Source organism: Chlamydotis macqueenii, chromosome 14 (assembly GCF_036417535.1).
Source record: "Chlamydotis macqueenii isolate bChlMac1 chromosome 14, bChlMac1.mat, whole genome shotgun sequence".
Taxonomy (NCBI): domain Eukaryota; kingdom Metazoa; phylum Chordata; class Aves; order Otidiformes; family Otididae; genus Chlamydotis; species Chlamydotis macqueenii.
This window is the reverse complement of record NC_141569.1, coordinates 3,692,061-3,714,007: the sequence shown is the minus strand read 5'-3', so window position 1 is coordinate 3,714,007 and position 21,947 is coordinate 3,692,061. Positions and strand designations below refer to the sequence as shown.

General features: G+C 46.7%; 1 protein-coding gene across 2 annotated transcripts in view; it reads left to right on the top strand.

Annotated features, from left to right (window-relative positions):
• The window catches only part of NRG2 (neuregulin 2), a 185,129-nt gene that overhangs the window by 141,132 nt on the left and 22,050 nt on the right, over positions 1–21,947 (top strand). Inside the window, exons 4-5 of one of the 2 annotated variants that reach the window (XM_086758761.1) lie at positions 4,379–4,499; positions 15,423–15,481. In XM_086758761.1, coding sequence (XP_086614887.1) covers positions 4,379–4,499; positions 15,423–15,481 — 180 coding nt within the window. Of the gene's footprint in view, positions 1–4,378; positions 4,500–15,093; positions 15,171–15,422; positions 15,482–21,947 lie in introns of both variants that reach the window. The other variant, XM_086758762.1, reaches the window with a different exon arrangement.

Genomic DNA, 21,947 nt, shown 5'->3' with positions numbered 1-21,947 from the left:
AACCCAGGCACAATTAACATTTTCTAAGCAAGAGATTGCACTTGCCTTGCTCCTTCCATCAGAGTAGCTCTCTGAATTGGCAGGTCTCTCTGTGCTTGCTCCCAAACTAGTCGCAGCTGCCGCCCTCATGAACATGAAGTCCCAGCTGCAGCAACATCCCAGAGCAATCAGGTGCCTTGGGAGTCTCTGGACTCTGTGTTACCATACTGGAGTGAGATTTCAGGTTTATAATAGATGAAGATCTGTATTCAGTATATTGAAACTCAAAATTAACATTAGGAATTACTGTGAATGGAATAGACAACAAACCAGGGTGACATAAATATCATGTGTGCAGGATCTCCATCTCCAAAGAGAAAAACAGAACTAGAGATGGCACAAAAAAGGACTGCAGCTGGATCAACCTGCGTATAAGAAGCTACTAAAGAGGTCATTGCTTTCCAGCTAGGGAAGGAGATGCTGGCTGTGCCCATAGAGCCACAGGTAGCACAGGGGAAGTGCGTGGGGAACGATCACTATTTTTTGTAGTACAAGAGCCTGGAAGGGGCAGGTTTTAAAAGAAGTAAATGTGAACCCTGTGTACATAACACTGGAGCTCTTGTCACAAATATTGTGGATGCTACAAGATTAGATTTGGTCAAACAGCAACAAGACAAGTTTGTAGAAGATAAATCCATCAAGGCTATTAAATGTAAAGACACTGCGGCTGACTTAGGTTGTCTCTGAGCTGCTCATCCTAGATGGCCGGAAGAAAATTATCATTGCATGCTTGTGCTGATCTTCTTCTTCAAGCATTGTCTATTGGCCGCTGTCAGAGAGAAGACAGGGCATTAGTCTGACCAGTAGTGCTCAGCTTATATTCTTACAATGTCCTGTATTTCATGTCACTCTCTTCTCAAGAGGGATCTGGGCTGCCTGCCTCTTTTTGTAGCCTTTGCTACATCTTTGCTGCTAACAAATATATCCTAGTAATATGATTCTGTGATTCTGTTTTAAACACTTTGTGTGTCTTTGGGATAAAAAGCTCGGTACTTGTAGAAAATAGGATTAAAAAGATAACGGCATTAACAAGATGCTTCTAGGAGAACTGATCAACCGCGTATTTTTCTGACAAGCATAGCTCTGTTGACAGCTCTTTTTCTAGAAGTGCACAACATGCACGTTCCAAGCCTCATTCATGTCAGTCTCTTTTATATTTGGTTAAAAGGAACAAAATTGTTTATATGGGATGGAAATCCTGTGCAATCTCTAGCTGGGCAGCACTGTAATCTGCTCTGGTATCACAACATCACGCAGCACTGTGTCTTCCCATCCACCTTTTCTGGTGGAAAGGGTACCTTTTTATCTGAGGTGTTTTCTATCGGGAGGTTCTGGGCTCTGTTTTTATTTCTCCCCCTCTGGTCCTCCCTTACTGTGGGAAGGCTTGCTCCAGAATCCTTTCCTGTAGGATTTATGAGCGAGACTTTGCCAGATGGATCATTTTGCTTGCTAGCAACTGGTACATTTGATAGTTGCAGGGTGATGGCTTCCTGCAGGCTGTGCTTGTTCTTCATCCATGCATCTTTCAGTTTGCACCAGTACTTTGGTTCATGAAGTTTCAGTGCTGCCGGATCTGACAGCATGCTTGCAGCATTAGAGAGGCTCGTGCATTGTGCAGTTTCAGCTCCCATGCTCTGTGCTGCCCAGGTAGCACTCAGGGACTGTCTGAAGGGATGGTGGATGTCTTTTCTGTATCTGCTCCCCTGCAATTTTCACACTTCCCTGGCAGGCCCTCACTTGCTCTGCTGCTGCTTCTCCCTGCACAAGACTGACCCAATCAGCCCCAGAAAAGCTGCAGAGCAGACCGGGCAGCTCCTGCTAGCCTGGCAGCCAGCACAGCCTGTGGCTTCCCAAGCAGAGGCACAGGAAAGCCTGTGTGCATCCTGGCTCCAGTTGCATTTCGGGACACAGCTGCATCCTGCCAGGCTAGGTTTTATTTCCATGCCCATCTTTGAAATGGCATTTGGTGTTAAGGCTTGGTTTAAGTGGCTGGATCAAGCAATAGCTAAAGGAAAGGCTTTGCAAAGAAAGTCCAGGTGCTATTACACAGTTAGAGCTCCTCTGTCCTGACCCCACAGCTCTCCACTGGCCTTAGAAGAAAGGTACTACTGTCTTGTAAAGGTATGAATTATACAGACTTGTTACAAAGCCATTACAATGGCTTTGGCTTCTAGTTCCCCTTAATATTTGAGGGTTTTTTTTCAACGACTTCTTTGGTGGCTTGGTCAAATCCCTGTCTGTCCTAAAACCCAGCGTACACTCTAGTATGTGTAGGCTGCTCTGCACATTTGGCTCCCAGCTGCCTAGCGTTATGTGCTCTGAGAGGGGAGCAGCTATTTGCTGCCCCAGGGCCACGTGCATTTTCAATCTTTGCCAAAGTATTTGCCGTGTCTAGTTTGCTGAGCACTTTGAGACAACTTGCTCTCACCAGGATAGCTGTGAGAAGACAACCCCAGAGGCAATGGTTATTCAAGGCAAAGCATGGAAATAGCTCTGCTTAGTGCACAACCCCGGCTGTGTCAGACACTGGAAGGCACTGACTTCCCTCTGAGAACAGAAGACAATGGGGTTGGATAGTGCATTGGTTCAAGCAAAATGCACAGTAAGCTTGGCTCTGCCTTGAGCTGTGTGCAGGTAACAGTGTGGGCTACCCCCGCTGCACACAGCCTGATGAGCAAACTCCTCATCCAGGGCGGCATGGACCCCGTGCAGTCAGAGACAGTCCTAAAAGAAAGACATCCCAAACAAGCTTGTTTGGTTGCTTGATTGCCAGGCATCACCCAAACATGCAAGGCTTCACAGGACACTGGGAGCCCTCCTTTACCTGTAAGAGCCCGGATGTGCCTGGCAGGAGCTGGGCTGGAGCTGAAGCATGAGAACGGAGAACTTGGCTCTGGCAGTGGCAGCAAGACAGGCGCAAGACAGGCACCCGTGGCAGCCTCTGATCCAGCTGCAGGGGCGAGACGAGCGCGGGGGCTGCCCGAGGTGTGGGGGGCAGCCCCGGCTCCCTCCGGCGCAGGCTCTGGCAAGCCTCCCTCCGCTCCCGTGGCTCTGATTAGCTCCTGCCTGGAGCCCTGCTCTGGCCCCAGCCTTCTGCCTCAACTCCACTGTCAATGTCCAGCCTTCAGCAGCTGGTCTGAAGTCACTAACCTCTCCATGAGGTTCATTCATGCTTTGGAAAACAGGATGGAGGAGGATATCTCCTCAGTAAATGTGAGTACAGCATAAAAGGCACTGGAAAGTTAGGTAGCAGCCTCGCTGCTGGAGATGTAACTGTGTTGGGGTATAAGCAAGGTGGGCAGTCCAGGAAGGGGGACTATCTTTAATGAGATTAAGTATTCAGTTGGTAAAAGCAGATGCTTTTGAGTGCCCAGCCCTTCTTTCACTTATGTGAAGATGGGTCTGCGTTCCCCAAAGCTAGTCTGCTTTGGTAACCTGTTTCAGTTGCTCTGACATAAGGTTTTCCCTTCCTAGAATCCTTTCTCTTGCCTATGGAGACTCTCTGTTGTGGGCTGTGTCATTCAGAGGCAGGAATTGCAGTGAAATTCTGCAGAGTACCATCAGTTTTGTTTGTCCCTTAAGTGGCTGGAAAGCTTTTCTCCAGAAAAAAAAAATGGTTTTGGAAAAGCATCTGTATCCCAGAAAAACTGAGTCATGCTGGCTGCCTCCCTCTTAGCACAGACTGGGGCTGACTGTCTTCTACTGCAGAATTTCTGCTTGATCTCTTGGGGCAGCCCTGCTGGGACATGACAGAGAGATGCTCAGAAATAGGACAGGGACAGATGGAGCTATTCTTGCTTGCACTGGACCTATTCTGGGGTCGATGAGGGCTCTAAAAACTTATTTCCTCTCAGAAACATGGAGCAATGAAATGTCCCTGCAATATCTCTGGATCTTGGTCCAGTATCGTGATGAAAATCAGGCCTCAGCGGCATGCCACCGTGACTTTGCAGCACGTGTTCTTCCTGACCTCCTGCCTGCCTGCTGGTGCAGAGCTGCATGCATGTGTAGGGGCAGGGCAAGGAGAGCTGGGAAAGGGGCACTTTTCCCTACAGTGTGCCAAAAAGATGATCTTGTCCTGACATGCTGGCTGCTTAAAGGAAGGCGTGTCCTCAACTCCTCATTCACTTGGCCACCTTTGCTGGGAAAGGAAAGGTCAAGTCTCGGCTCCAGGACCTAGAGAGGTGAAGGTGGGTCTAAAGGCACAGGCTGAGATTTGTAGCTCTGGGGTTTTTACTTTGGCAAATGAACTGGTTGAAAATCATCTAAGGAAACAGAATTGCCTGATAAAGGAAATAACAAGATATCCTTTTTGTGTGTGTTTTTCTTTCCCCTGCAGTAACCACAACTCTCTCCTCCTGGTCTGGGCATGCTAGAAAATGCAACGAGACAGCCAAGTCCTATTGTGTCAATGGTGGGGTATGCTACTACATCGAGGGCATTAATCAGCTGTCTTGCAAGTAAGTGAGTGTAGTTCTTGTGTCAATATGGAGGTTACTTGGCTGGGGGAGAGAAGATCTCTGTGCAATGCCAGGAGGAGGGGTAGCAATGAAATTCTCTGGGCAATTTCAGTTTGAGCTGTGCAGGTTCAGAATGGGAGACTAGAGGTGGGGTGGGGGAGGAGGGTTCATATTTTCTTTTTTGTGTGAGGGCCACTGTTCACTTTTCCTGACTTTTATTCTATAAGTACATTTGCCCTGGCTGTTTCCTTTCCCTTTTTTCGCTTTCTCCTCTGCAGCTTCAGGGAAGGTTGGGTCCCTCTTATTCTCCCTGAGCTAGGTCAAAGCTCCATGTCCCCCACTGGCACATCCTCCCCTCCAATAGGGGGGCTTTCCCCAGTGCACAGCCACCTCCCTCCTCTGCGACTGGAGGGGGTCCCTCGCTAAGACCTGCCTCTTACCTGTCCTGTCTGCACCTCACGGGCCCAGAAGCGGGTTTAGCACACAGCTCTTCATCACTCTGTGTCACTCAGTGGCAGGCTGTGGGTTGTTTATTTCTCCCCTTCAAATGTTAAAACCTAAAAAAAAACCCTAAGAAGACATACTAAGTTATTGTTAAAATGAAATTTCTTAGAGAGGTTAAAGTGGGGCTGCATAGTCTGAGGGATGTGGAATGGGATGTGAGACCTTTTCACCTCTGGTTCAAACCTACCACACCTAGCAAGCCCAATAGCATCTCACAGCTCACGCTTCAAGCCTGATGGGGACTGTGAATAAGAAGTGCAGTCTGATTGCCAGTGCTGGAGATGTAGGTGCCCAAAGCACACCTGTACCTGCCCCCAGGCTCCTGCGGAGTGAGCATGAGGTGGTACCCTGCATGTGCATTCGCTGAGCAGATGCAGTCAGCTTCTGAGCTCACCTGAGGATCCAGGCATCACTGTCTCCAGCCTGGAGAAGCCCAGAGCTGACTACTTTCTCCCCACGTGGCCCAGAGACCTCTCCGTGGAGATGCACAGCCAAAGGTATTTACACCAGTGGATCTCAACCTAGTCTCACTGCCACTGCATAGTGTGATGCTTACAAGCTCCTCCGGCCTTGAAGGACGTATCTGAACAGAACCACCACCCCGCCTGGAAGGGCTATGAGTTGGATTATGCTTAGCACAACTCCTCCCTTCTCCCAGTACTCATTCGTTTTGGCTGGGAGCAGTAGGAAAGACCATGTGGAAATGCATTCTGCTGAGCTCCTGTGCTCTCACCTTCCAATGCCGGATCAGCAGTGGTGGGAAGGATATAGGATGAACAGCATCTTTCAGTTCTCCCAGACTTGGCCTTTCAGACATGAAAAGAGACTGGCAGGACAGAAATCAGATGCTGTGGTCCTCCACATTTTCCATGTGCGTGAAGTGAGAGCAGCCCTTGTACACCACAGACCTGTACTTTAGGGTAGTTTTCTCTACCATTGTCTTCTTGGTGGCACTGTAAGTTCATCCTACCAGTGTTCCTCATAGGAAACACAAGGGAATCCCCAGATGATTAATCAAAGACACAGCCACTATTCTGGTGTAGCTGAAGTCTCGGGCAGCCACAGCAGTTCCAGTTTTTCCATGCTCAACTGTTGGAGCCTGGAGGAGTGTATGAATCAATATCTCTAAACAACATGGTGGTGCCAAAAGCATAGGTCTTTCTTTTGGGAAGAACTTGAATTCAGATAAAGACTTTTCAAATTGGACCAGTTTCTAATTACAGCAAGAATTAGGTGAATCCCTGCCATACACAGCTATAATGGTACGGCTCTGTTTTTCCTAGTGAAGGGTACGCGTGCTAGTTATCACGTGTCACCAGCAGATAGACTGTTTTAACCAAAGTAATTCCAGCCTTGCAAAGAAACAGTCTACCTTCAAATCAGGCTGCTAGGATAGCTGATGAACAGAGGGGAAACTCAGTGATGGATCCTGTTAAGATTTTATGTGCCATATGAAACAGACCTAATTATTTCATATAATTTGAAAGCCTTAATTCCTTATTCGAAGATGGTAAAATGATTTCCTTTTCTGATAAGTCCCAAGATGCCAATTGCTAAAACCAGATGGGAATTGAATGGGTGCGTATGAAAGGGCAGCAAAGTGCTAACTAAAAGGAGGTGCTTTGAAGGTCTGCACTGTCACTCTTCATCTGCCAGAAAAGACAATTCTGTGTTAACAGGAATCCAGAGACACAAGTGCCTTCCATAAAGTACAGTCATTTCTGATCCTTACTACTTGAGGAGATATCTGGATGTTCATTCTCCTTGGGTGGTTTTTTTCATTAAATCATAGACTGAAGATAAGACATTCTGGCTTTTTGAAGTGGCATAATTTAGAGTTTCTGGACTCCAGAGTTCAATAGTTATTAAGGAATGCAGAAGCATTTGAACTCAATGTATGAACATGATGTTTCCCATAAAATGGCTTTCCCTGGCTTTTCCCATGGCTTTTCGTATGGATGATTCTTGGGGAAGGCTGATGATGGATAAACCAACTTCACATTTGCCTGTCTGCAAAGTAGCAAAATACTGAAAGGTTTCACAGCTTCCTCATTGCACTAAGACAGATCTATCGCTGTGGTTTGTGAAACATACAATGAGACAGATTTGGAGGAGAAACTAGAGGAGGCAAAGATGCAGGCTTAGACCTGCATTTCTGAACTCTGTACCATGGGAGGCAGCCTTGGTTCTCCAGCTACGCCATCCCTCTGAGATATGAGCATGGAGGAGATTGCTAGGTCTTTCTGCACGTGAACTCTTCAAATGTCTTGGAGATCAAACAAAAGCCATGCGGGCATCCTGAGCCAGGAACAACACATGAGTTTGTGCACCGTTCCCACTTTGCTGTTCTGATTAGAGTCAGTAGGGCCTTTGGGGGTCTTCTGGCACCATGTGCCAGCTTGCAGTCCTCCTTCACTGAGTGCTAAAGAGATTCTAGCACCTCAGCACCCCTGTGGTGTTGCCAGCCTTTCCAATACCAGGTGTCAGAAAACAGAATTTTAGAGTATTGCTACCTACCACCATTCTGTAATCAGCTTTCTGGAGTGGAATTCATTGTTTGCAGCTGTCCACAAGCATGAGATCCTTCCTGTAGATGTTACCTCTGGCACTCTGGAGCAAAAAGTGCAGCTGGGTTCTCAAATGATTTCTTCTCCTGAAGTGGCTCATGCTTGGTTTGCTACAGATATCACCTACATTGGCAGCTGGCCTTTTATTATTATTTTTTAACAGGCTTCCCAGAAACATGTTCCTCCTGGTCTTTTAAATTCTGGGGAACAAACTGTTTGCCTGTAAACCCACCTCCTCCACCCCTTTTCAATACACTTCAGATAGACCTTGGACAATGTGTTTTCTTCACCAGGGAAGAGCCCAGAAAAGGCTTGGAGCTCTACCAGGAATTGTGTCTTTTTTTTTTTTTTTTGATTGTGTGCTTGCATAATTCTGTTCTTAATTTGAAATAAATTCTGCACATGCCAGTGTCAAAGGAAACCTGAATATGATACAATCCGTGCTGTTATCCTGACTCTGCAGACAAACCACCAGGAAGTTAGATGGGAGAAGTGTGATCTGCCTCAGATATTCTGCAAATTTTCAGCATAAACCCAGAAAATGACTGAGCCGCGCACATACAGAATTGTCTCAGCAGCCCTAGTAAATTCAAGAGAATTTACTCTTCTTGACAGGAAGAATTTCTCAATGCTTCTCCAGACCATTTTGCTCAGAGAGGTCTTATGACTTGAGCTGGTTTCTCACCATAACCTTAGGGAGGTGGCAATTTTGAGTAGAGCGAATTCCAGTGCTTGCAGGAAGGTTGCATGCAAGCAAGTCTCAAGCCCTTGAGCTGGGCTGGGAGACAGAAGAGCGGTGACTGATTTGTTGTGTCCAGCTGAACATAGCACCTGGACAGCTAGCAGCCTCTGATCTTGGGTTTGCCTCGGTCCTGGATCCCATTGGATTCTTGGCACAACTTAGAGCAGTTTGAGGCTAATCTCTTATTGCTGGGTGCCATGCCCTGTGGGGTTGTGCTAGCATGTATAGCACAGCAGAAATACTTTTTTTTTCCAGGTAGATCTTGGCATACGTTATCTGCAGTTGGGGTCTTCCCAACCAACCAAAGAGAAAAGGCCAAGTCTTCTCATTGCAGTCCTTCTCTGCCCATGTTAAGGCACTTGATGACTATTTTGTGTGGTAGATGTAATCAAAGTAGCTGGTACTCTGGGCCAGGATCTTCCTAAGTTACGTGGGATCAGAAGACTTACAGAGCTTTATAAAGCAACACCTCCCCATCATGTTGGACCAGTTGTGCTTGCAGGAGTCAGGCTGAAAGATTTACAGATGCTGGCAGATAAACAGACTCTTTGGGTTTGGGCTGACAGCATTGCCTTACATGACAGAGTAAGGACCTCAGATAAAAATTGAAAGTCAGGGAGACAATAAAAAACAAAATGAAGCAAAAGAGAAAAGGTCAATTAATTTTTAAACTAGTTGATGTATGCAAATCACCAATTTAGAAAATTGCACATTCACTTCCTAGAAGCCCATTTGCTTTACCTCCCCCACAGATACTGTTTCCTGCAGATTTCCCCTTGAAACAGGAAAGATCATTCTGAAGGATTAGCCACATTGCCAGCTCCCCTGCGCTTTTCCAAAGCACCATTCAGAGGGGTGAACATCAGGCTGCTCTTGTATGGCAGCGGTCGTCCTCGCAGCACAGCTTGCTGAGCTCCCTGCGGTGCCAGGAGCTATGCCATAGCTCTCAGTGACTCCACTCATTTGGTCAGCACAATTTGCACATTGCGCAACCACAAGTATGTCACTTTGCCATGGATATATCTGCAGTTCTGTGGGGAGGTGTTGCAACGTCCTTGGAAATGAAGAGCCCACAGTGTTGAGCTAAGGGTGAAAACCTCACATCCTGTTCCAAATCTCCTGCACCAGTCAGGACTCATTCATTGGGTTTTGCATGCAGTTTATCTTGGGTGATGATATCGGGTACCTTTTCAGGTTCAAGTGGCCCTTCTATGCATCCTGTTCAATGTATCCTTTTTCATGCACCTATAACTGTAGCAGACCTTTGAGAACCATCAGAATGTGGAAGCTGATCTTGCACCAGCAAGACTTGGTGAAGACAATGGCACAGATCCTGCTGAGCTCCCACAGCTCAGTTGGATCTGTGCGGTTGTCTTCACTGAGCCCAGAAATGGGTGTCCCTGCGGTTTGGACTCTACTATACAACAAACATGCCTTGATTAGTTGCTCTGGATAAGGCCTCTGCATTTATTCTGGTTGCTTTCTTTTCTTCCCATCAGCAATTTTGTGGAGTTTAGCCTTTTGTGGCTCTCCAGAGCCTGATCATCTGGGACTGGTCAGGGGACAATGACAGAACTGTCTTCTTTTTCAGCCCTTCGCACAAATAAGCAACATGCTTGAAACATTTCTCCATTTGCTTATATCAGTGCATTGTGTCCTTCTTCTACAGCTTCTCCTTATCCTATTATTTTGAAGCACTTGCTCGTTCACATTCTTCTGTAACCTGAATTGCATTATAAGAGCTACCGAATTTGGCAAAGGAAATGTGCCAACCCTTGCAAGATTTAGATCAACAGCTGGGCAGAAGAAGTTTTGCTGCTAGTAGGAACATTATGATAATAATGCTATTAAGTAATAGTAGCAAATAATTAGCAATTGCTCTGCCCTGATTCTGGGCAAAAGGTCAACGTTTCTCAATTTTCATAAATAAGTGCTCTGCAAACAACAAAGAAATGGGTCATTCAAACCATTTTGGTATCTTTTGAGATGCTTTATTTGGCTAATCATCTTACTGCATTTTTTTACCATGTAAATATTTAACTGCAATTTGTCCTGAACCCAAGACCAGAACTTTGTGGATGTTTTTGAAATGAGGTAAAAAAAGTCTCAAAGAACTTCAGTCTTCAAAACTGAAGGAACTGGACATTTTCCAGCAACAACAGAACCTAGACAGAAAAATCCCTGACCAGTTTTATCGATGACATTTGCAACTGGCAAATTTTCAGATGTGGCAAGTAGGATTTTTTTTTTTTAATTTTATTTTCATGCACTTTGTTAGGCACAGAGGGATGGAGTTAAGCAAGGGAAGTTTTGGGGATTCTCGAATCAGACTAGAGAGGGAACAAGGTGCTGTCTGCAAAAGGTTAGTGCAGCTTTGTAATTCCCCAAGAATGTTCCTACAGACACAGCTTTATCTGCTTTCCTTGGCCTTTGAGGAGAGACATTGGGCCTTCATGATGCCAGTGGGTGGACCAGGAAGTCTAAAGGTAATATTTGCAGAAATAGTCCACCATCTGCGTAATCCTAGCAAGAGTTTTCAAAAGGAGGAGGGACTCCATTTTGGTGGCATAGCCAGCCAAAACCTCTTGACTACGGTCAAATGTGCAGGAAGAAGGATGCCATGATCAAAGACCATCTCATGGCTCTCAGCCTTAGTGAGCTTTAACTCTCAGGTATGCCCCTCGGGCCATATGCTGAAGAAGAGCTGCCCAGAAGCCCTTACCACAGGCAGTAGATTCTGCACACAGGAGTGTTTTCCATTGCTTTTTCTGTCCAGACTGGGAGACTCCCATGCCATGCACACTCTAAATGTCTTTCCAGAAGTCACATCTGCAGCCATAGTAATAAATAACAAATCATCTCCACCAGCCTAGAAGTATAAGACAGTTAAAAAAAAGGAACCACGAGCACTGCATACTTTCGAAGGTCTCCTGGTCACTGTTGCTGCCAGCAGCCTTGGTTCCAACGAATCGGGACCCAGGGGAGCCAGAGTTGCACATGTGTCTTGACAGCTTGTGTGCTAGCTTGGGGGGTGACAGAAGGTGCTCATGTCATGACAGCTTCTTTTCTGTCACTTTTCCCATTGCTGATTCACTAGTAACTAAAGATGAAAAGCCCGAGCTGTCCTAGACACAGAGAAGACAGTTATCTACTGCCTTCTGTCTCAAAAGCTTTTCTCCCCACCCACGCTAGACTGACTGCAGAGATCTGAAGATGGTCTATATAGTAGCTGTCATGGCATCAAAGCTTCTTTGACACTTTTCAGTTTTGCTTTTTCACTTCTCACCAATTTCTTTCTCTGGGTTTTTATTTCCTTCCACCAGTTTTCACATAATTTGCAGTCTTTCCTTAATGGCATGCTGAAGTTCCAGCCTTAGCTGACCTCTTGCCAATGCATACCTGAGACAGTTTTAGCTCCTTTCAGACAAAGCAGCCCTTTTTGAGGTGGGTAGGACATTTGCTTCATTCAGCAGCACCCTTGAAGCCCTTCAGTGTCCTCACAACTTACATGAAATCTCAGATCCCAGACAAATGGACAACACGTTGCAAGCTAAACTGGATACCCTTGAAGACTCTGTGAATAAGTTCATGACTCTGTCAGTGGTGATGAATAAACATCAAAGAGACTTGGGAAGACATCTTCTATTTTGGACGTTTTGTTCAAATCCCAGTGCAATCTCTTCAAGGTTTCTCCAAAGTTATGCTTCCCCAGGGCTGTCCTTGTGAGTCTGCATCACCCAGCTGCCTCAGGCTTGTGCTTTTTGATTGCCAACAGTGCATCTTCTTCACTCCACTTCCCAGCACCAGCTTCCTCTGCTTCATCACAGAAAAGGTCAACAGGCCTTGTGTCTGATGTTAACCTTTTGGGCTGGGCTCCTTGGTGTTGAACTGATGTTACTGGTATGTCTCACTTTCTTGTGCTCCAAGGTGGACGTCCAAGAATGAGAAAAGAGAGTGAATTTTTCAAATATATTTGCCAGACCAGAGAGTCAAATTTCCAGTTTCAAAAATGACTTGAATACTGAGAAACTGAAGTGTATGACTGGGGAGTTCAGTGAAGCCTGATGCAAAGCCATGCCCTTAAGTTCTCCCCAAACAGTTCGGGGTGCACAAATAGCCCAACACACTCCCACATGGAGGTGTTAGCACAGATCCCAAAAAACAGACAGAAAATAGGTTTGGTTATGGGCAGTGAGGGTGCACCAATTTTTTTGCTCAATGCAAACCTACCAAAACTGCAGTGAAAGCCAGCAAGAAAGCAAGTGTCAAAGCCACATCAAGCATGCAGGGCTTTCCAAATATTTATTTTGTGAGAGAACCAGCAGGTGAAATGTCCCCTGGACATGGGGCACCCTGCCTTGGAGAACTGGGAAATGCATTCTGTAGGGGAAAGATGGACAGGTTTGGAACTGCAGAGGTGTTGAGGTGGAGGAGGACAGTAGATGAGATGGAGAGATCATGCAGCCTTTCATTGGCTATATCTTCTCCTTGGATCATGCTGGATTCAGAGGTGTATCTGCAGGTCCCCTGAAGCCATTCAGCATCCAGGCTTGGGCCACCTATGGAGTATCAGCAGGTTGTCCCAAAGCAGGATGGCTTCCTTTAGGAGCCTGTGGCAGTGGTGTACTGGTATGTCAGCAAATGCCTCAGCCTTTCCCTCCAAGAATGTTAATGTAGGTCTCCAGGCAGGGATTAGATATCAATGCATTGGGGAATGGCACCAGTCATGTCCATCACCACAGCTGCGAGATCTTTATATCTTGTCCTACCTTGTGTCCAGCCGCCTGGTGCCTTCTCAAATTCTTCCCCAGACCTCAGCTGTACCTCACATCTCCCATTGGGTGAGGAGTCCTCCAGCTTGGAGAAGTCCATATCCTTGCAGGTCTGACAGATGAGCTGGTGTGCCCTTGCTCTGTAGAGCTGGTGCAGCTGCTGACAGTCCGTAGCACTCCCTCACATGTCGTGATTCCCACCTGCTGGGCCCAGATCACAGTGAGGGAGGATTGTTAAAAATCAAGGTTTTCTGGTCATAATGAATAGGGAGGACTTCTCTAATTTCTACCTCTTCTACCCAAGAGAATGAAACAGTTGCTGAAAAAAACCTATCTGTGTTCCCTTAAGCAAGCGGAGAGAAGCAGGAGTTCATCTCTCTTCTTGACTTTTTGTATTGTCACTGGAGTTACATATCTGTAATGTACCATCTAAACATAAATCTGTCAAGAATAACGAATGCTGCCATAGCCTTTGAGCAGCAGTACAGAATGGATCTGCCAGCAGGCGCTGGATCTACAGAGCTTTGGTCATATCAAACATCAAAGCCATCCCTTCCTCATTCCCTTTGCTGTGTCCATGGAGTGGGAGCGTACCTTTGTGATGCACGAAAGGGTCACATCTGCACCACCCATGTGGGGCTGGCAGTAAGCACGTGGGACCCAGACCTGGCCCTGGCAGGTTAGGACCAGTCGTCTGACTGTGTGCCAAGGCTGCTCCTTGGCAGTGGACCAGCAGGGAGCTAAGCCACCGACCTCAGGCTCGGGCATCTAGTTCATGTCCTCTTTGGTGAGGTGCCTTTCAGTCCCTTCTTTGTTGGCCAACTGGGATCTGCCAAACACTGAGGGACAGTGCGATCTTGTGAGTGGCAGCTGAGAGCAAGGAGGATCTCATGTGTAGGAGGCGCAGAGCCTGCCGCCCCGCTTACCCCATGAAGTTGGAAAACAGATGTTAAGATGCTAGCTATACTGATAAAACTCTCTTAAGCTCAGTGGAGAGAGAGGTCAGTTGAGTAGGGGAGGGAGGGCGAGAGGGACAGGCAGGTAGAGCTGGGACTTCAAGAAAGCTAGGGGTAACATTGAGGGACTGTCCAAGGAGGCCAGAAGAAATGATGTGAAGTGAGGGTGAGAGATAAATGCCTGGAGAAGTGTTTGACCACCCACAGCTGAGCTCCCATTGCTTCCCAGATTCACCCGCAGCTGTGGTGGGTCACCACACAGAGCGTGGTTCAGCAGCCCCCGTGGCATGCCTGCCCACATCCCCCTGCTCTCAGAGCTTGGCTCAGCCTGGGAGCTGCTCTGGGGAGCTTACTCACGAGCTGGTGCACATGCCTGGTGTCCCTCATCCCCAGGGCACCATCCTTGCAATGGCAGCGTCACGCTAATGTATAACTGGTGCCCTGTGAGCTGGCACATCCTGGCCCATCATGTAATGTTCGTCAGGATAACAGAGCCTCGCAGGTGGGCAGCATGTGAGACCTGTTCCCTTCAGCTCTCTTCTCTGTCCCTTCCTCTCTGTTAACACAGAGGCTCTGCAGATGCTTTCTCTCTAACTGCAATGTAACCCTTTTCCCTGGAACGTCCTGTGGGCACTTCTGGGGTAATAATGGGAAGACGCTTGCTGTACACAACGCTCGCTGTCACCTTAACAGCTGCTCACCACTCTGTGGTGCCTCTTGACAGTCTTGTCTAGATAGTGGCTCCAAGGAAAGTCTCTGAAAGTAGCATCCAGCTCATCTTGATCTTCCTGCCAGCTGGTGCTCCTAGCAGGTGAGAAGGAAGGAGGCAGGCAGAAGAGGAAGGCAGGGGTTTGGCTGGCTGCTTGAAGACTCAGGCCAAAAATAGAGCTGGAATGTTGATGTTGCAGGTGCCTGGTTAAAGCAAAATGGAGAGTAAATACGCACATAAAGCCTTTATTTTTTCCATTCATCACAATGCACTTTTTATTTCTGACCTTAGCCTCAAGAATGGTGCCAGACATGTTCTGTGATTTCTCCCCTTTTCCCCTCCAGATGTCCAAACGGATTCTTCGGACAGAGATGTTTGGAGAAACTGCCTTTGCGATTGTACATGCCAGATCCTAAGCAAAGTATGTTTGAAGACAAAAAATGCACCACACTACTTAAAACCTCCTGGGCACAGCGGTGGATTTAGAGTGGTCTAGTCAGGGATGGCTCTTGGTGTCAGCTTTGGGCTAGGGCTTAGTGATGCAGGTAAGGGTACAGGCTGAGCGCAGACGGACAGGAGTCGTGGAAGGGATCAGAAGGGGCCTCAGTTCAGTCTGTTTGGGTGTCATTTTGCTATCTTGTTTCTCTCTTTCTGGTTTTCTTTCTTCCGGTAGGTGTCCGATCGAGTTCACAGGAGACCGGTGTCAGCATTTCGCAATGGTCAGCTTCTCCAGTATGTCTCTTTCTACTTCTCTCTCTCCCTGGTTATTGTAGCTCTGTGTTGTGTCATTAAAGCAGGTTCTTCTGTTCTCCAAGAGCCCTCTTCCTGTCTTGTGCGCTCCCAGCTCTGCTTGGCCCTAAGGGGAGCTGTGATCGTGTCCAAGAGGAGAACTGGGGCTCTTTATTAGAATGGGTTCTGCTTTCATTTCTGATTGAACTTAATGTTGCTTTCTCTTGTCATGCAAAATGCAAATAAGGCACAAGGTTCTGTGGTGTGCTGTGTGAGAACAGGCTGTGTGATAAACTGTATCTGCTAGCAGTACTGTCCCAGGATGGACTATGTGTGCAGTGCAAGAGATGGACATTTTCCCATGACTCTTGCGAGGAACGGTGCAAGTCTCTCTGTACCAACCGAGGAAGTCAGCGAGGGCTGTAATGAAATATCCTCTGAGGTGAGGTTGTGTTTCTGTTTCCAGAAGCTAAACCAAGCATCAACTGCTGTTTGGGCGGGATGGTTGGAGGCTGGCTCGCAGTCAAATCCTGGATCACACCCGGAGGGCTGGACAGGGCTCACACGCACGCCTGGAGCTCCAGAGGTCATGCTGGTGGCTGTCACTGTCTCAGGGCTTCCCACTCCTTGGTACCATGCAGGATATGGGATAAATTTACTGACCGGGCATCTCAGACTATATCCCCCCCGGACACAGAGACATTCCCGTCTCTTCTAGGGGGTCAGACAGCGTTACATATGGGGTTGTGACTGATCTTTTGACCTCGTATTCAATGGGTCTAAATACTGTAGAGCCCTTGCACTTAGTGCTTCCTGGTTCCTAGTTCCCAGTTCCTATGCGCTCTAGGTCTCCAGAAATGCCTGGCTTATAAACATAGTTAGCTCATTTTGTTCAAGGCAGTTAATTTTTCTGGGTCCATATTCAGACAATACCCTAGTATCCATGGGCTTCTGGTCTGGGTAAGGACTGACCTGAACAGAAGCGCAGTTACAGTACAGGAAATTGGCCACAGTTACCTTCTGTGTGACCTGTCCTACCTCCATGCAGGCTGTTTGTGACCATCACAAATGGTGGTTTTAAAAAGAGCCACAAAAGAGGCTGTAATTAGTGGGAACCAGAGGAGAAAACCACAAATGGTGGTTTTAAAAAGAGCCACAAAAGAGATTGTAATTAGTGGGAACCAGAGGAGAAATGCCTCCTTGATCGCCAGTACCCCCTCTCCCACCACTCGGTAAGGAATCCTGCAGTCCTCCTCCTGAGCTGGCCATAGCAGGAGCCTCATCAGCACATGCTAATAGCTGGAAGTGCTGGCATTGGATCCCTTCTGCAGAATATACAGACAAGATGCAAATGGGCTTTGTGAGGCCCTTGGGACAGCCTGGTGTTTTTACATTACCTTTTGTTCCAAGTTGGCTCCCAAAGTTGAAACCTCCATTGATTTATTCTTTCAGACTAAAGCATCCAAGTAAGCTCTTTTTACAAAGACAAAACAAAATGTTCTCATTTGGTCTTTAACCTGATGCAACCTTTCCACTTTGAAGGCCCTGGTGTCAGGGGCCTCTGCTGCAGCCAGCAGCGGCATGCTCACCCATGAGGCTGGTTTGGAGCATGTTCTGCAAGGTGGCATCCAGCAGGCTTAAACATTATTGCTACCATGCTGCAAAACCAAAACGGGTGAAAATGAGTTTTATGTCAGGAAAATCGCCTTTTCGGAACATTAATGGGAAGAGTAAACAGCATGTGTTTTTCCCCAGCCTGCAGAATCCAGATTTTCATGGGAATTAGATTTGTTTAAATTTTATTCATACGGAGGGCCAATGCCAGCTTTAAAACCGACACATATACATTTCCTTACCTCAATTTTGTTTTAACCACAAGATAGTAAGGTAAAACCAGCTTAACAATCCAGATTACCTGTCTGAACTTGGATAAAAATCATCTAAGAAGATGATTCATATGTGTTTATAGCTGTTTTCACTTTCAGGTCACAGTCAGGTAATATACTTAGCAGCAACACTGCAGAAAAGCATGCACTGAATTTACCATTCTTCTGAAAAAGAAAGGCATTTCACTGGAGTCTGGACGGTGTGTCCTGGTTTCAGCAGGGATGGAGTTAATTTTCTTCTCAGTAGCTGGTGTGTTTTGGATTTTGTGTGTGAAGAATGTTGATAAAAACATTCTGATGATACGAGTTGTTGTTAATGAGACCAAGGACACTGTCTGGCTTTCCAAGTCTTGTTAACGTGCAGACGCGGGAAGCTGGGCAAAAGACAGACAGAATAATTGATCCAAACTGGCCAAAGAGAGTATTCCATGCCATAAACGTCATGCTCAGTATATAAGTGGGGGTTGCCCATGGGAGGGGGCATCATTTTCAGTTATTCCTTTTCTTGTCGGGTATCCGTTCGGGCACCCTTGGCATTCTTTTCTTCTCTCTTGCTTGCTGGCATCGTTCCCTCTACCTTGCTAGCTTGCTCTCCCCCTTTGCTTGCTGCTCGGTGTTGTTCCTGTGATCGCTGCTCAGGATGGGCTGCATCGGTCATTTGGACATCGGGTGGTGAGAAATTGTACATTGTTCATTTTGTATATTTTGTAGATATTAATATCCTTATATCCTGTTAGCTTTGTAGTTTTTAGTATTTTTAGTAAACTGTTTTTATCTCAACCCACGAGTTTTCCTTTCTTCCCAATTTCTCTCCCCTGTCCCACTAGGTAGGGGCAGGGTGAATAAGAAAACTGTGTGGTGATCCGGGCTAAACCACCACACGGTGCAAATCCTGACTTTCTATTTTACTCTATAATTAGGGCACAGTAAAAGTTGTTGTTGCTCTATAATTCACTCAGTGCTTCATCCCATATGGGTTCTGACAGGTCAAAAGCTGAAACAGATTAAATGAGGTTCAGGCATTTCCACTGGAAATAAAATAGCTCTGTCCTGATTCATGTTTTGAGAAAATTGCCAGCACTTGACAGATACTTAAATAGTAAATAATGACGCTTACACTGGTGTTGTTTTAAATGCACTTGGGGTATTTTAGTTTTTCAGGCCTATTTTATTTCAGATCTGAGCCTTTTGATTCTTTAACATAAATATTAAATACAAGAATATGACTCTGAGTGGGTATCCCAGAGCTGAGTGAGAGTCTCTGCAGAGTGAACTAAATTTATGATGCTCTTCTGAAAAGACATGGCAGATACTTTGCTGAATTTGGGGCACAGATGGAGATGGTGCACCATCCAAGCATTATGCCAGATGTTGTGTATCTTCCTTCTGGGGTAAGCTTCCCATCTCACCAGTTTAAACCCTTACTTGGATTTTGCGGAGGTAAAACTCCTCATGTACTTTAGGAGTTCAGGCTCTCTCTGTCTGTTTGACAGGTAGCTCTGGAGGTTTGATTTTCTCTAATTGTCAGAAATACCTGCTAGACCACTGCAATTATGAAGATGAAAATCAGATATATTTAGATAGGTTTTCATAGAATCATAGAATCATAGAATGGTTAGAGTTGGAAGGGACCTTCAAAGGTCATCTAGTCCAACCCCCCTGCAAGGAGCAGGGACATCCCTGACTAGATCAGGTTGCTCAGAGCCTCATCCAGCCTGGCCTTGAATGTTTCCAGGGTTGGGGCATCCACCACCTCTCTGGGCAACCTGTTCCAGTGTTCTATAACTCTCATTGTGAAAAATTTTTTCCTAATATCCAATCTAAATCTGCCTCCCTCTATCTTAAAACCGTTACCCCTCGTCCTATCACAACAGGCCCTACTGAACAGCCTCTCCCCATCTTTCTTGTAGGCCCCCTTGAGGTACTGGAAGACCGCTATTAGGTCTCCCCAGAGCCTCCTCTTCTCCAGGCTGAACAGCCCCAACTCTCTCAGCCTGGCCTCATAGGAAAGGTGCTCCAGCCCTTTTATCATCTTTGTGGCCCTCCTCTGGACCTTCTCCAACTGGTCCATGTCCTTCTTGTGTTGGGGGCTCCAGAACTGGACACAGTACTCCAGGTGGGGTCTCACCAGGGCAGAGTAGAGGGGGAGAATCACCTCCCTCGACCTGCTGGCCATGCTTCTCTCAATGCAACCCAGGATGCGGTTGGCCTTCTGGGCCGCAAGAGCACATTGCCTGCTCATGTTGAGCTTCTCGTCCACCAGTACTCCCAAATCCTTCTCCTCAGGGCTGCTCTCAATCCATTCCCCGCCCAGCCTGTATGAAAACTTCATGAGGTTGGCACGGGCCCACCTCTCCAGCCTGTCAAGGTCCCTCTGGATGGCATCCCTCCCCTCCAGTGTGTTGACAGCACCACACAGCTCGGTGTCATCGGCGAACTTGCTGAGGGAGCACTCTATCCCACTGTCCATGTCGCCGACAAAGATGTTGAACAGGGCCGGGCCCAGCACGGACCCCTGAGGGACGCCACTCGTGACCGGTGTCCACCTAAACATCCAGCTGTTGACCACCACTCTCTGAGTGCGGCCATCCAGCCAACTCCTTGTCCACCGAGTGGTCCATCCATCAAATCCATGCCTCTCTAGTTTAGAGAGAAGGATGTCGTGTGGGACAGTGTCAAATGCCTTGCACAAGTCCAGGTAGATTATATCCATTGCTCATCCCTTGTCCACCGATGCTGTCACTCCGTCATAGAAGGCTACCAAATTGGTCAGGCACGATCTGCCCTTGGTGAAGCCATGTTGGCTGTCACCAACCACCTCCTTGCTCTCTCTTGCATGTCATGTTTCTCTATGTTGCTGTTACCACCATATAACCAAGTGCCTATGGCCAGACATTCTGGGTGTACACCCTGCTGCTTGAAGATGGAGAGGAAATGTTAAAGATGGAGTTTTTCGCATGTTGTGCTCACATTGTTGCTATTTCTAATGGATTGGTACAGAGGAACTCACTAGGAATTGTATTACTGGGCTAGCTTGGAGACCTCACGGTCTGCCCCAGCTCAGCCCTTATTGGGATGAATAGCTTTTGCTTTCGGTAGGAATTTGCAGCAGCAGAATTCAAGCAAGTATCTCAGTGGTTGCTTCCTATCTGCTTGTAAGGAGTTTACATTTTGTTTTGCTTGCATTGTAATGCAAAGGTAATGAGAAATGTGTTGAGGCACTGCAGAAAAAAGCGAAGCGTGCTGAAACAGCTGCTTACCTGAGAAAATGGATGTGTAGTGCAGACAGGATTGCTTTGGCCCAGCAAGGAGCCACTTCTGAGCCGAGCATGGTGCCTGGCTGTGTCAGCTCTCCAAGCCAGCCTGTACACGGAGCCTGCCTTAGTCTGAGCCACCCTGATGGTCTGTTTTCTAGCAAGCCTCACACCTAAGGAGATGCAAGGCAGCACGTTTATTTTGCACAGCCGTGGCTGTATATGTGAAGGTAGCAGATGAACAGTAACCTGCTAAGCGGCCGCAACGCAGCAGAGGGCCCTTGAGGCACTGAGGCACAGTAATCCCAGATCCAGCCAGTATGGGCAGAGTCTCACAGGGAAACTTAAAAGCTTTATCCTGTTTATCACAGGTCAGTTTTAGAAGAGTGTGACAGATAGCTTTCCCACATTCATCAAAACAGAAAACCTACCAGAAGAAGGAAGGAAGGAGACATGTTACAGCAAACAACTGCACATTGACTGAGATTTAAATAGTTGAAGGATTCATATCTGAGAAGAAAAAGATGTCCTGATGCTGTCTAAGCCTGGTTAGATCCCTTTTGTCTGTATGAAATTTAACTGATCTCAGCTGGTCTCTGTGCACCCTTTTCCATCCATACATAGGGAACTGGCTGGTGGATGAAGGTTAGAATATCAGGTTGTCTGAGCTTTAACTGACCTGTCAGATGAAAGCCTGATAGATGCTGTGCAACATAGCTGAGGGACATTAAAGAAACATTTAAAGCCATTTCAATTTAGACTGACATAGAATTAATGGCAGTGAATAGAGAACAGTGATTGTCTGCAATTACTGTATAAAACAGAGGAATGCCCTGGTAGAATACAGAGCATTATTTCCATGTCACTAAGCCATCTTCCTAAAATATTTTTCACATTGTGGACTTCATATTTCTATGTCTCCATATGATTATGGTTGCAGATGTAATTAATATATATACTGCATAGTACATATGATGGTAGTCATATCGTCTGCTAGTTTCATGAGTTCAGTTTTGCAGTTGTGATGTAACTCTGATGAAACCAGAGGGCTGGGAGATCCTAACTCCAAACTGTGACCTAAAGCAGAAATCCTCCCTGACTGTGGCTACTGGCAATGCAATGTGCAGGCAAGGAGTAACCAGCAGTAGTGGCAGTCTGAGTTCATGTAGTGGACTCATCTTTTGACCCCTGTTCTCCATGCCCCACTATTTGCAACCAGACCCTCATTGTTTTTTTAGTGGGCTTTTAGGCATCCATGTTAGAGGTTTGAGTCCAAATTCATACCCCAAGCTCCCTTCATAGTCACTGGAGAGAGTCTGGCGCCCAAGC